Genomic DNA, 16,373 nt, shown 5'->3' with positions numbered 1-16,373 from the left:
TTTAAAATTGTGCTGAGCTTACTGTAAGTGCTATTTGTTTGTTAAATAAAAAATAATAAAGTGAAATCAATTGTCACCCAGCTGATAACCAATGTCAACATCTTTCCAAAGCTTCAACTTTCACTTTTTCTATGCCCATAACATTATTTTTCCATCTTGTTCAAAAATGTCCCCTTGTGTCACGTCAGCTCCCTAAAGATAAGCACTTCCTCTGGTGAGTTCACTACTGTATCCCCAGTGCCTAGAACAATTTCTGGCACATCCTAGAGACTCCATAAATAGCTGGGGAATGAAGTAAGTGTGTACATAAACCTGGTTTTACTACTGTCTTCCCCTTCCTTCTTCTTGCAGTCATTACCTTGCTTCCTTGTGACAATCATGGTACTTGGGTCAGTCTTCACTTTCCCCCCAATTTCCGTCATCACCCAAGAAGCATTTAAGACCTAATGCTGCTGGGTCCATGGCTTCACACAATGCACTGCTGTCTCACTTTTATTCCTACAACACTACAGAATCACTTCCTTTTATAGCAACAAAGTATTCATCTCCAAATCCAATGGTCAAGCTTGGGTTCTTACCTTACTTGACTTCTCTTAGAAGCACTTCATTCTCTCTCTCTCTCTCTCTCTCTCTCTCTCTCTCTCTCTCTCTCTCTCTCTCTCTCTCTCTCTCCCTTCACTTTTCACTTTCCATCTCTTCTATTTCTTTTCCTAATAGATTATTTATTTCTCTCTCCCTCTTCTTTCTCAACTTTTCCTATGTAATCCTTCACTTACTCCCTGTATTAAATCTTTTAATAGTACCCAATAGCCAGTAGGATAAAATCCATACACCTTTAACATGGTACCTAAGCAGTCTTCATCAATTTGCCTTCCCAGTTCCTTCTGCAATCACCCAAAGATTGGCACACCACTTTCTTCACCCTTTCCACCACCACCAGTGCACACCAAAACCTTAACTGTACTGCACATCCTTATCATAAAGTAGAAATGAATCTTCCCCTGGTTACTATCACTTTTCTAGACTTGTTTGCCAGTCATTGTAGGGAAACAAAGTAATGTACACTGGGAACAATTACAATTCAAAGTAGATCCCCACCTTGCATGACATCTCACTTTCATGACATATGAAAGGGAGAGCAGAAGCAAAAATAACCAAATAGATGAAAAACAAAAAGTAGAACAGGTGTGACCAAGAATTAACAGAGAGAAGACAGCGACAGCAAGCCTACAATGCAAATTGCTCCCTTCTCATTTACCTGAAGCCAATTTTACAGCCTCTTCCAGTTCCTTGCATTTTTGCTCTGATGATTTATAAAGAAAATGGAAATCTGAGGAAGTACATGTCTTCTCATCTACTGACTCAGAATCTGGGCAGGAGGAATGCAGAAAAAAAAAAAAAAAAGGATGTTTAGATGTTTAGTTTGTGCCCTCACTGAAGACCTCCTTTGTGGGTCAAGGTATGGGTTGTTTCCTGCTACTGTACTCATTTAATCAAGAGTGACATGACGTGTACATTTTCAATTACTCTAGGGGCCGGAGTTGTGGCTCAGTGGTAGAGCACTTGCCCAGCCATGTGTGAGACACTGGGTTCAATTCTCAGCACCACATATAAATAAATGAATAAAATAAAGGTCCATTAACATCTAAAAAAATTTTTTTAAAGTTACTCTAAAAGGTCAAAGTTCAGAAAAGGGAATACTTATGTTTTGTTATTTTCCTTCTATGAGCTTTGGCCAGAGAGAGGAGGAAGTGGGAAGTAATCTCCACAATAAGCAGTGGAGGCAACAGAAATGGAACACCCCAAAGGAATGATATCTTCTGCCCTTTCACAATCAGCTTCTTAGGCATAAAACAAATTGATAAACACAGGAGTATAGTGGCTTCCAGTCCACCTACTGGAGACTTCAAAGTCTGGATTATGGTTCTGCACTAATTAATTTCTAGTACCTTATTTCTACTGACTCAGCTTCTTCATCTTTATCCTTTGTGGTTCCTAACTTCTTTCTATAGCCCAAAACCTTAGAATGTGATAATTTCAACTCATTATCAAGTAGATCAAATAGGTTTGTGTTTATTAATTTTTTAAAGTAGGACAGAAAATTATAAAGTTTGGAAATATGCTTTCCTCATATAATCTTGATATAATTTTAATAACTATATTAGACAAGCCTCAATATTTTTCTTCTTTTCTTTATTTCTGTCTTTTTTATTTCTGCTTGCAAGGCAAATGCTGTACCACTGAGCTACAGCCCCAGCCAAACCTTAATTTTTTATTTATTTTATTTTATTTTTTATTTGTTTATTAGTGGTATTAGGGATTAAACTCAGGGGCACTCTACCACTTAACTACATCTCCAGCCCGTATTTTATTTTGAGACAGGGTCTCACTAAATTTCCCAGGTTGGTTTCAAATTTGCCATACTCCTGCCTTAGCCTCCTAAATGGTTGGAGTTATAGGCATAAATGTTTCTTAAAGAACAATTAGGAGCATGAATTATATCCCACAAGTTTTATCATATTTAAATTAGAACTTTAAGAAGAAAATAAACTGCTTTGGAAAAAATTTTTTTCAAAAAACTTGACCAATTTGGAAGGTTCTTATTTAAAAATATTCATGTCTTTTAAGCATTATAAAACCAAAATAGGGAAACAGTTTAGGTCAAGCCCTTGCTGGACTGATTCTCCAAAGAAATGATACTTCTGTCTTTGCTATGAAACCCATGGTTGTGCATTCACTTTCAACCTGTGAAGTCAGAAAAGTACAAATTCTAGTTAAATTTTATCAGACAGAGAAGCACAAAAAATCCAATGTAAACAGAAAAATTATATTATGCTTCATTCATAAGAAAAAAGCTACAAAACTTCCTTTGAGTCTCAAGTAAGAAGCCTTATTCTTCTCCAAGGTTGTAACAGAATCTTTATTAGAGAAAGAACCTGAAGAAGCATTCTGGAATCAAGAAGGAAGTGTGGACATCAGCTAAAGGACAAAGTCTGCAAGGAGGTTTGACTTGGAACATTAGTAAGCCAAGATCACAAGGTCTTTGGAGAGGAATGGCAGATGTGAAGACACAAATCCCACATCTGGGCAGGTGGTAGGGATTGTCCTATCAATGTGAGTCCATAAAGCATGAATTCAGTGGTAGGTCCTGCTTCTAACAAAATCAGGCAATGTGGTAGCAACACAACTAGGAAGAAAGCTAAGCTGACTGGATTTAAATACCCTTCTTATTCATACCCTTGGATGAGTCACATCATAGCACTAAATCTCTATGGAACAAGCATCATAGTACCCATCTCATTGAATAGTAGTGATTATTGGTAACCAGTAACTCAACTATGCTGAGAAGGCAACCAATAAATTTAAGATACTGTTATAAGTATTATATAAAGAACAGAGGTAGGTAAAAATTCTTCTTTAAATAACTCTGATTTCTGGAATATCAGTGAATTCCTCATTTATTTTTCCTCAAGAAATATGATTTAATCTGAGAAACAGGAAAGGTTATAAAGTATTCTAAACTTACACTCTCTGGAGACAATCTATAATGATAACTGTTGGCTCAGGGTATTACTTAAAAGATATAGGTAGGCATTTCTTAAACCATGTTAGATTTTGAATAGAAGATAATGGAACACCTCTCTCTCTCTCTCTCTCTCTCTCTCTCTCTCTCTCTCTCTCTCTCGCAATTAAATTTTAAAGCTCAAAAGTTTAGGTTTACTGCATGTTATTTCTCCATTAAAATCCCTGAAATGCTTTTAGATAACATTTTTTAATAACATACCACTCTGTTTGACTTTTCCTGAGTCCACATAAAATAGAACTCTGTATTCTCCTCCTAAGGATCCAGACTGTAGATAATGTGTCCCATACCGGTCAATTAATCTTCGGTAGGCACTGTAGTCATAGAGAGAGGGAAGGTGGGAGAGTTCCTTCCAGAATGGCTCAGCAAGTTGTAAAAATTCTGGATTGTTATTAATGAACTGAGCCACTTCAACAGTGTTCTGAACAACCAATAATTGATAACTCTATAAGGAGAGGAAAGAGTAAAAGGAGTTTTAGGTGGAAGATAAAAAAAAAAATCATTCCCTATCCAATGCCTCTATCAACTGCAACTTCCAATCAACCGAGAACATGAATTTTTCTACATGATACATGATGAGGTCTCTTTTGGGTCCACCCTCATGAAGCATGTAAGTAATTTTGGAGTCCCAAATAAGAATAATATCTGGTTGACACCATGATAACTCATTTTTCACGTGATCTCCAAAACCCCAAGACCAGGTTGCTATGCCCTCTTCGACTAGGAAAAAAGGATCAAGTTCATCAACTGCTAAACAATCTAATAAATAAGTATTAAAATAATGTGTTCCTAGGGTCCACAACTTGACCATGACTTCTGACTTACAGGTAAGATGACTATATAATTTATCTCCCAAAGTATTCACAAGTAAAATTACTTTACAAGAGCTTTCAAATACTTCCTAAGCGTTTTTTAACAATATCCAAGATGTTGGATACCTTATATCAAAGTCCCACTATGTGAACAAAATAATTTGGAGATGGTAAATATTTTTAAAGGTTCATATTCCCACAGCTTCTTAATTATAAAACAAATAAAATCACTATCCCTATTACCTTCCTTGCATGATTTATTAACCAAACTACTGGCCCTAAGTGTAAGATGAAATATGTGGATTGTGAAAGTGAACAACCTGATACATTCTTCTTCTACAGTAAGTATTTATCAGTGCAGTTCATCTCAACTGCTCAGGTTTACCAATATGAAAGATTTTGTATCTCAAAACAATGAAGTATTTAAAAGTAAATTCCTCACATAAGAATTTTGGTATCTCAAATGTAATGAAGTATTTTAAGAATCTTTTAGCTTCACATACCTTCTAAAAAATCTCCATCAATAGCATAAGCATTTATTGGATTTTTTACACTGTATGTAACACTTGAAATAATAACATCAATAACCATGAATGAGAAATTTAGGGTAGTTTAAAATAGAAGATTTTGAGATAAACTTTATAAGATTTTCAAATAAGAACAAATAATGAGCAAACAAAAATACAAATGCATATATTGTCAAAGAGAATTAATAAGACAGTATTATACCTTTAAAGAAATTTGTTGTACTGTCTCTTAAAGAGATGCTATTACCTTAATTAAATAGGAAAACTGATCATTTCATAAATGCACTTTGCTAATGTCAGCAATACCTAAAACCAGAAAAATATGGAAAAGTTAGATGATGTTTTGTACTAACCTTTTTCTTATAGATTTCATTGAAACTTGAGGTATAACTGTGTGAAGAAGATGATGAAGAACTGAAAAAGGAGCTTCTCTTTCTAGATGATGTATGTTCTGTCGATGTATGTTTTATATAAGACCAACTGCTATTGTAAAATTCATAATTAAAATCATTATCTACTTTTACCTACAAAGAAAATGAAGAAAAAAATGCTATAACCAAAGTAAGGTCTTAGATATACCCATGATACTTTTGTCATGGATCCTTTAACACGAATGCTTTCTTCATACAGTCTTCTGAAAAGAACAAGCCCTGCATTGATCCAAACCGTGATTCTCACTAAGATCAGGTCTGTATGAGTAAAAAAGCAAGAGATCATTCTACAGTTACACTTTGTGAAGAACGAGTTATGGCATCAATGGTGGCAAACCCAGGCAATTCACAAAACACATTTGTGTACACACATATTTCATTTTCCATGAATGTCAGCATTCCCAGAAGTAAGCAAATTACCTCAACTACCCTAGCAGAGAATCACAGGCATTTGGCTCTTGATTTTCCATCTAATAGGAACAGAGATGCAAATAGGTGAAATAAACAATTAGATCATAGAGACTTTGTTTTGGAATGTTCTATGTGAAATCATAGTGGATTTAACTTTCTATTTGACTTGAAAGAATTCTAAAATTCAATTATTTTTCCTGTGCTAAATGATGTAAGAAAAGGATATCACCAAACAATTTTAAGCAGATCAATCATAGCTTAATCATACTCGACTGATAAATGACAGTTTCATCTTTCATAGAGGTGACAATCATTCATTCATCCTGTATCTCACTTTATATCTAGTGTAAAAATGAAATGTCAGGCTGGGGAGATAGCTCAGTTGGTAGAGTGCTTGCCTCGCAAGCACAAGGCCCTGGGTTCAATCCCCAGCACTGCAAAAAAAAAAAAAAAAAAAAAAAAAAAAACACGAAATGTCTACAAGGGCTGACAAGTATTATAATTACTGGACACTTCCAGGTGGAGGGTTTGGTGGTGAAAAAATTGAGCACATATCCTGCCTAAAAGGGACACCCAGCAATTGAACCCGGATGATCATACCATGTGACAACTAGCTCTAGTACTGACAGAGTAGCTCTTGTTTTTTTAAATTATAAGCAACAAATTTGCTAAAAATGTCAACCTCCATGGGAATAAAACAAAACATGCAAGGTGACTCCCTCTCACAATGTCTATTCTTTACTAATATTCAGATTAGGAACAGTCCTTCCACACCCATTTGCATTTTTATTATATGTCCCCACATATCTTTGTTTGAGATCAAACCATAAGTAAGCACAGAGAAAATAGAAAAGATGGAAATGATACCATTTTCAAAAACAACTAAAAGGAAAGAAAATTACAGAATAGTATACAGTCATCCTAAATAATACATGTGATTACAAAATACTCCTATTGTTGCATTAAATGAGACAGGAAATGTAAATGTGAAAACCCTGTTAACTCTAACCATGCAAGTACATTCCCAGCCAAAATATAGACCAAAAGAAAAAAGACCAAAATGCAATAAAATATTATATGACTTTTACTGCATATAGAAAATCAGACACATATACCAAAATGCTGAAAAATAGATGGATCTAATCAGAATTTTTATAGCATTATTTTCATTACCATATGAAACTGGTTTGTTTAAAAGTTGCAAAAATTCTACTCAGGCTGAAATGGAGACTTTTTACAGTCTATTTTTATTGATAAAAAGAAAGCATTATTCAAAGTTTTATTAGAGATATTTACACTCCCTAGATAGTATCTCAGTACTATTTGGTTCTGAGAGTCATAAAACTTAACTTTTTATAGCTTTTGAGAGAGACATATCATCTACATCCCTTCTGAAGGAAAAAAAAAAAAGAAGAAGAAGAAGCCTATTTCCCCCTATCTTTAGACCCAAAATTCAAATATTTGATTCCTGTCAACTGGGTACAACTCAGTGGATGTGCACTTGCCTAGCTTGTGTAAGGCCCTAGGTTCAATCCCCAACACTCTAATGCAAAGCAAAAAAAGATTTGATTTCTGATTTATTCAAATAAGCCTCTTGGCTACTTTAGTGCAGCATCTTCTGACTCCCATCTACCCTGTGCATAGCATCGGGGACCATTTTTTCAAGGTAGTGTGATCTTACTAAGTTTTCTTTAATTAACACTCTTCTTCCAGCTTAGATCCTCTCTTCTCCCAGACTGATCTGTTCTCTGCAATCACCAGTTCAAGCGTCCAGTACTCTGACCTTCCTCCTGGAGGCGCCCGTGTCCGTTATTCACTCCATCCACTGCGCTGGACACAGCCGACAATACGTTCCTTAGTCTTTTCACTCTCATTTTATTATTGCCACATCTACTAATTCAACTTCTTAGAGACATGTTCTTCTACTCCTTCTCCCTTCTCTCTGTTGGTATTTTCTATTTTTTACTCTCTTCCTGTTTCAGCTTAGTCTTCATGGTTCTTTCCCCATCGTGGTCTTCTCCCTCCAAACCTGCCCTGATCCATCTCATTGAATTGTGTACTTCCTTAGCCACCGGTTCATGTGGAACACCCATTTATATCCCTGGCTGGTGGCTCTCCATCATCCTCGGTCATTCACAGACTTCCACAGGTCCCTATTGTTTCCCTTCAGGGTTAGCACTACAGTTTAATGACCAGGTTTCTTTCTTCAGGTCTGCCACCTTCCAATCCATTCTATACTCTTCTTAAGAGTGGCATCATAGAATTCCCTTCTTAAACTCTCCAATGGCTATTTTGTAATCCAAAATGCTTACCTGACCTGAAAAAAAAAAAAAAAGGCTTTTTTTTTTTTTTTACTTTCCTTTTGTTTTTTACTCATAACCTCATTTCTGACAACTTCACTCTGCAATGTCGCCAGTTTGAACTTCTTTATTTCTTTCAGTTACTCAGAAGTGCTCTTCCTGCTCTCTTGTTCTTTCATTTTTCTTTCTTTCTCCTTCTTTCTAAATAGAGATAATACACAGACATGTAGGTACACCATAGGAATTTATAGTATATGTATGTACATAGAGATACAGAGATAGATACATAGAGATATATGTTCTATAAATGTAGTATTGGAACCAGACTTGTAGAATTCAACTCTGATGTTTATCATCGACTATTCCTAAGATCATGGATAAATTATTTAACATTGATTTGCCTCAATTTCTTCATCTGTGAAATGAGAAATAGCAATACAACCTTCTTGAGTTATTACCGACTGAGAACCTTTATCCAAAATGTTTGGGACTCAATGTGTTTTGGATTTCAATTTTTTTTTTTTTTTGAATTTTGGAATGTTGGCATATACATAATGAGATACTTGGGGACGGGACAAGTCTGAACACAAAGTTCTTTTATGCTTACATGTACCTTGTACATGTGCCCTGAAGGTAAATTTATATAATATTTTTAATAATTTCAAGCATGAAACAAAGTTCTTTGGTGTAGAATTTTCCATTTGTGGTTTCATGTCATTGCTCAAAAAGTTTCAGATTTTAGAGCATTTCAAATCTGAATTTTCAGATTAGGGATGCTCAATCTGAATAAGAAGAAAAGATGTGAAGCTCTTGGAACAGGGCTAAGTGTGCAAAGGTTCTTAAATATGAGCTATTTTTATCATCACCCAAAGTATTCCCAGTCAAAAGGTAGATTTATAAATCTCAGATATGTAGACCGCATACCTATAGAAGCAGAAACTCCAATAATTTAAGCATTAATTAAAATTGCCTTTATAATATGTTTTTGTTATTCATTTTCTATGCAACTGGGATCTCTTTTCAAAAAATATCACAAAGTACATTCATGACCAAATACGGGAGAATCCATGAAGAATGTTCAGCTTGTTCTTTAATGCACTTCCACCTGCAATGAACACCATAACTTTTCACCTGTCTCCCAGACTAACTGAGCAGAGTGGCACCTTCCCAAGCAACCATGGAGCTTAGGTTTCAAAGTTCTGCCTTGTTGCATGGAAAGTGTGAATAAGCAGAGAATGTGCATGACATCAAACTCTGTGGCTTACTCAAGAAGAAACCAGGTATGCTGTAAGGGTACTACAATGCTAATCACCCAGAGATTATAAGAGAGATCAACTTGTTCTGCTTTACGTTTATCCACCAACATTTATGTTGCAATAAGTCAAAAGTCAACTCTACCTTACAGAGAGCTGAACAGGCAATGAGCTTAGGTCAGCTTACATGAGCTATGGAGGATATTCACACCTCCTTGACCACATTGGGGTTTAGTACTCGAATAACTGGCTCACATCCTGTTGCTTCTACCTCACTTCCCTCAGGCTGGATCCTCAAAACATTGTTATTCCTCACTCAATAACAGGCTATAATTTTGTCTACTTCTGACAAACACCTTCACATTCAGTGACTAGAAAGGCATTTCAGATGTCAATCCAAAAATCAAGCCCTGCTGAGGAAAATGAATGTCAAGATCAGGCTGTTATTAAATTATTCATCTTCTTCAGAAGCTGCAGACTCCTAGCCTATCTACCTCACAACTAAGAAATGCTCCTGCTCCTCATTTCCTCTGCTTTGTAACTTTCTAAATTTGACCCTTGAGAAAATGTTCATGCAATTTTTCTCCCTTTATAATTATGAAAGAATTAGCAGCACATGCCCCCAAGAATAGAGGAAGAAAAAATTACCAGCACATATGTATCTCACATTCTCTCTTCTGGTCAAAGATGAAATTACAATACATATTGTTCCCCAAATAGAATTTAGAATAGAAAAAGAAATTAAATGCAATACATGAAGAGAGTGAAATGTAATCAGAAAATAAAGGTTTGTGAAACATCACAGATCCAAGTTTTACTACTTATTAATTTGATGATGTGTAGAAAATTGGCTGAAGTTCTCTGTACCCCAATTTCTACTTAGGTAAATAATAAAATATTACTTCTCTTCAAGGATATTGCAAAGATTAAAATCTATACCAACCGCCTAAAATAGATCAGATGCCACAGCAGATATTCAAAAGTAGTAGATACAGTTATTTTCTGATCAGTTTTATTTCATTTTCATGATTCAACAACTCAAGTGTAACTCACTCATTGTACAGGTAAGTTGGGGGGTGGGGAGTGTGTCATTTATAATCAAAGCTGCTTTCTAGAGAAGGCTGACCTGTGTAAACATAGGGCACTTCTGTCTGAACATCCTAGTGTGTTGGGGTCCTCTCTGCCACATCCCACGTGGAGAAGGAAAGGATTAACTGCCAGAGGAGGATGTTGGCGGATTTTCTATTTACTACCCAAAAAAACTTATCTACTCAATAAACACATGAAGTGATCCAAGATGGCAGACTAGAGGGTGACTGCATCCCCAGTCGCTCCAGAACCCAGGAGTCAAGAAGGGGAGGCATTGAGAGACTCGAACTAAAATAGAGCCACGGGTGAGTCTGCCCACTGGATAAAGATCGGCCCGGGTGGCAGGCCCAGATAGAGGTGGCTTATCAGAGCAGGGCAGGGCAGCTAGAGTCTTCCACAGGCAGCCCTGCGCACTCCGGCGGTGGGTCCTTCCCACACAGCCAGCTTCTCCAGGTTCTCAGAGCAGGCCCCCTAGTGAGAGCCTTTCTGACCAGAACAAGCTCCGAGTCCCGGAGCCAGCGCGGCATGCTCCGGCCCACAAGCGGCTTCAGGGACCAGGACAGGGCAGCCAGAGACTTCCCCAAGGAGCCCGGCCCCCTGCAGTGGGAGGCGCCTTTCAAGGCTAGCCTCTTGGAGCAGACTGCCCAGTGAGAGCCTTTCTACACAGAGCCAGCCACAAGTCCTCGAGCCAACGGAGAGCTTCGATCCGCAAGCAGCCTCTGGGATCAGGGCAGGGCAACCAGAGACTTCTCCAGGCGGCTCTGCCCACTCTGGCCGCAGGCTCTTTCCACGTGGCGATCCAAGATGGCAGCCTAGAGGGTGACTGCATCTCCAGTCGCTCCAGAACCCAGGAGTCAAGAAGGGGAGGCATTGAGAGACTTGGACAAAAATAGAGTCACTGGGTGAGTCTCTCCCACTGGGCAAAACTTGGCCTGGGCAGCAGGCACAGATAGGGGTGGCTTATTAGAGCAGGGCAGGGCAGCTAGAGTCTTCCCCAGGTAGCCTTCCACACTCTGGCGGTGAGCTCCTCCCACATGGCCAGCTGCATGGTGCAGGCCCCCAGTGAGAGCCTTTCCGTACAGAGCCAGCTCCAAGCCCTGGAACCAGTAGGGTCTAGGGGTAGCTTTCTTCGGAAGCACTGCATTATCAAGTTCCTCCAAGACTTCAAGCTACTGAAGGCTGGGAGGTGATACACTGGAAATCTACCGGGACACTATAAGCCAATAGAGGAAATCTGCAATATCTCAGGGTCCCACTGACAGCTGACCAATATGAGAAAACAAGGGAAGAAAATGTCCCAAACAAACTGAGATACTATATCAATAAACCCAATAACAGCACAGCAGAAGAAATGTCAGAAAGGGAGTTCAGAATGTACATAATTAAAACAATCGGGGAAGCAAATGAGGAGATGAAAGAGCAAATGCAGGCATTAAAGGAGGAGATGAAAGAGCAAATGCAGGCATTAAATGATCGCACCAATCAACAGTTAAAAGAGCAAATACGGGAAGCAAGAGATCATTTCAATAAAGAGTTAGATATACCGAAAAAGAAACAAACTGAAATCCTTGAAATGAAGGAAACAATAAACCAAGTTAAAAACTCCATAGAAAGCATAACCAATAGGATAGAACACTTGGAAGACAGAACCTCAGACATTGAAGAAAAAAATATTTAATCTTGAAAACAAAGTTGACCAAACAGAGAAGATGGTAGGAAATCATGAACAGAATCTACAAGAATTATGGGATATCATGAAAAGGCCAAATTTAAGAATTATTGGGATTGAGGAAGGCTTAGAGAAACAAACCAAAGGAATGAACAATCTATTCAATGAAATAATATCAGAAAATTTCCCAAATCTGAAGAATGAAATGGAAAACCAAGTACAAGAGGCTTATAGGACTCCAAACATACAAAATTACAACAGACCCACACCAAGGCACATTATTATGAAAATACCTAACATACAAAATAAAGACAGAATTTTAAAGGCTGCAAGAGAAAAGAATCAAATTACATTCAGAGGGAAACCAATAAGAATATCAGCAGATTTTTCAACCCAGACCCTAAAAGCTAGAAGGGCCTGGAACAACATTTACCAAGTCCTGAAAGAAAACGGATGCCAACCAAGAATCTTATACCCAGCAAAACTTACCTTCAAATTTGACGATGAAATAAGATCCTTCCATGATAAACAAAAGCTAAAAGAATTTACAAAAAGAAAGCCGGCATTACAGAACATTCTCAGCAAAATATTCCATGAGGAAGAGATGAAAAACAATGAAGCAAATCAGCAACAGGAGTCGCTAGCCTAAAGGAATAGGCAAATAAAGGAGAAACCAAATCACGTCAAAAAACAAATGTGAGTCAAATGACTGGGAATACAAATCATATCACAATAATAACCCTGAATGTTAATGGCCTGAACTCATCAATCAAAAGACATAGACTGGCAGATTGGATTAAAAAGAAAAATCCAACAATATGCTGCCTGCAAGAGACTCATCTCATAGAAAGAGATACCCATAGACTAAAGGTGAAAGGATAGGGAAAAACATACCATGCACATGGACACAGCAAAAAAGCTGGAGTATCCATCCTCATTTCAGATAATGTGGACTTCAAGCCAAAACTAGTCAGAAGGGATAAAGAAGGACATTACATGCTGCTTAAGGGAAGCATAAATCAGCAAGACATAACAATCATAAATATCTATGCCCCGAACATTGGCTCATCCACGTACGTCAAACAAATCCTTCTCAATTCCAGAAATCAAATAGACCACAACACAATGATACTAGGCGATTTTAACACACCTGTCTCACCACTGGATAGATCTTCCAAACAAAAATTGAATGAAGAAACCATAGATCTCAATAACACAATCAACAATTTAGACTTCATGGACATATATAGAATATATACCATTCAACAAAGAACATATAAACTTTCTTCTCAGCAGCACATGGATTCTTCTCTAAAATAGACCATATTTTATGCCACAAAGCTACTGTTAGCAAATACAAGAAGATAGAGATACTACCTTGTACTCTATCAGATCATAATGGATTGAAATTAGAAATAATGACAGAATAAAAAACAGAAATTTCTCCAATACCTGGAGATTAAATAATACACTATTATATGATGAATGGATAACAGAAGACATCAGGAGGGAAATTAAAAAATTCTTAGAAGTAACCGAGAACAAAGACACATCATATCAAAATCTCTGAGACACTATGAAAGCAGTACTTAGAGGAAGATTTATTTCATGGGGCGCATTCAACAAAAGAAGTAGAAATCAACAAATAAACGAGTTAACACTACAGCTCAAAGCCCTAGAAAAGAAGAGCAGACCAACACCAAAAGTAGTAGAAGACAGGAAATAGTTAAAATCAGAGCTGAAGTCAACGAAATTGAAACAAAAGAAACAATCAGAAAAATTAACAAAGTAAATTGTTAGTTCTTTGAAAAAATAAACAAAATTGATAAACCCTTAGCCACACTAACAAAGAGAAAGAGGGAGAAAACTCAAATTACTAAAATTCAGAAGGAACAAGGAAATATCACAACAGACACAAGTGAAATACAAAACATAATTAGAAGCTATTTTGAAAATCTATATTCCAACAAAACAGAAAACCTCGAAGACATCAACAAGTTTCTAGAGATATATGAATTACTTAAACTGAAGGAGGAGGACATACACAATTTAAATAAATCAATTACAAGCAATGAAATAGAAGAGGTCATCAAAAGTCTACCAACAAAGAAAAGTCTGGGACCAGATGGGTTCTCAGCCCAGTTCTACAAAACCTTTAAAGAAGAGCTCATTCCAATACTCCTCAAAGTATTCCATGAAATAGAAGAGGAGGGAACCCTCCCAAACTCATTCTATGAAGCCAATATCACCCTGATACCTAAACCAGACAGAAACACATCGAGGAAAGAAAATTTCAGACCAATATCCTTAATGAACATCGACGCAAAAATTCTCAACAAAATTTTAGCAAATCGCATACAAATATATATTAAAAAGATAGTGCACCACGATCAAGTGGGTTTTATCCCAGGGATGCAAGGTTGGTTCAACATCCGGAAATCAATAAATGTCATTCACCATATAAACAGACTTAAAGTTAAGAATCACATGATTATTTCAATAGATGCAGAAAAAGCATTCGATAAAATATAGCATCCCTTCATGCTCAAAACACTAGAAAAAATTGGGATAGTGGGACCATTCCTTAACATTATAAAGGCCATCTACGCTAAGCCCATGGCCAATATCATTCTCAATGGTGAAAAACTGAAAGCATTCCCCCTAAAAACTGGAACAAGGCAGGGATGCCCTCTTTCACCACTTCTATTCAACATTGTCCTTGAGACTCTAGCCAGAGCAATTAGACAAACCAAAGAAATTAAAGGGATACGAATTGGAAAAGAACTCAAACTATCCCTGTTTGCTGATGACATGATTATATATTTAGAGGAACCTGGAAATTCCACCAGAAAACTTTTAGAACTCATAAGTGAATTCAGTAAAGTAGCAGGTTACAAGATCAATGCTCATAAATCCAATGCATTTTTATACATAAGTGATGAATCTTCAGAAAGAGAAGTTAGGAAAACTACCCCATTCACAATAGCATCAAAAAAAATAAAATACTTGGGAATCAATTTCACAAAAGAGGTGAAAGACCTCTACAATGAGAACTACAGAACACTAAAGAAAGAAATTCAAGAAAACCTTAGAAGATGGAAAGATCTCCCATGTTCCTGGATAGGCAGAATTAATATTGTCAAAATGGCGATACTACCTAAAGTGCTATACAGATTCAATGCAATTCCAATTAAAATCCCAATGATGTACCTTACAGAAATAGAGCAAGCAATTATGAAATTCATCTGGAAGAATGAAAAACCTAGAATAGCTAAAGCAATCCTCAGTAGAAAGAGCGAAGCAGGGGGTATCGCAATACCAGATCTTCAACTCTACTACAAAGAAATAGTAACAAAACGGCATGGTATTGGTACCAAAATAGATAGGCAGATCAATGGTACAGAATAGAGGACATGGACACAAAACCAAATAAGTACAATTTTCTCATACTAGATAAAGGTGCCAAAAATATGCAATGGAGAAAAGATAGCCTCTTCAACAAATGGTGCTGGGAAAACTGGAAAACCATATGCAACAGAATGAAATTAAACCCCTATCTCTCACCCTACACAAAACTCAACTCAAAATGGATCAAGGACCTCGGAATCAGACCAGAGACCCTGCATCTTATAGAAGAAAAAGTAGGTCCAAATCTTCAATATGTCTGCTTAGGATCAGACTTCCTTAACAGGACTCCCATAGCACAAGAAATAAAAGCAAGAATCAACAACTGGGATAGATTCAAACTAAAAAGCTTTCTCTCAGCAAAGGAAACTATCAGTAATGTGAAGAGAGAGCCTACAGAGTGGGAGAATATCTTTGCCACTCATACTTCAGATAGAGCGCTAATCTCCAGAATCTATAAAGAACTCAAAAAACTCTACATCAAGAATACAAATAATCCAATCAACAAATGGTCTAAGGAAATGAACAGACACTTCACAGAAGAAGATGTACAAGCAATCAACAGATATATGAAAAAATGTTCACCATCTCTAGTAATAAGAGAAATGCAAATCAAAACTACCCGAAGATTTCATCTCACCCCAATTAGAATGGCGATTATCAAGAACACAAGCAACAATAGGTGTTGGCGAGGATGTGGTGAAAAAGGAACACTCATACATTGCTGGTGGGGTTGCAAATTAGTGCAACCACTCTGGAAAGCAGTATGGAGATTCCTCAGAAAGCTTGGAATGGAACCACCATTTGACCCAGCTATCCCACTCCGTGGTCTATACCCAAAGGACTTAAAATCAGCATACTACAGAGATACAGCCACATCAATGTTCATTGCT

General features: G+C 37.1%; 1 protein-coding gene across 1 annotated transcript in view; it reads right to left on the bottom strand.

The window, feature by feature from the left end:
* C7 (complement C7) overlaps positions 1-16,373 on the bottom strand; it is a 62,087-nt gene that overhangs the window by 30,245 nt on the left and 15,469 nt on the right. The window contains exons 7-9 of the mRNA XM_047556595.1: positions 5,276-5,446; positions 3,785-4,028; positions 1,259-1,369 (exon numbers count right to left, since the gene is read on the bottom strand). Of these exons, the coding sequence (XP_047412551.1) occupies positions 1,259-1,369; positions 3,785-4,028; positions 5,276-5,446 (526 nt within the window). The remainder of the gene's footprint in view (positions 1-1,258; positions 1,370-3,784; positions 4,029-5,275; positions 5,447-16,373) is intronic.

This window comes from Sciurus carolinensis, chromosome 6 (genome assembly GCF_902686445.1).
Source record: "Sciurus carolinensis chromosome 6, mSciCar1.2, whole genome shotgun sequence".
Classification (NCBI taxonomy): Eukaryota; Metazoa; Chordata; class Mammalia; order Rodentia; family Sciuridae; genus Sciurus; species Sciurus carolinensis.
The sequence above is the reverse complement of the archived record's forward strand: the minus strand, read 5'-3'. Positions and strand labels throughout refer to the sequence as shown.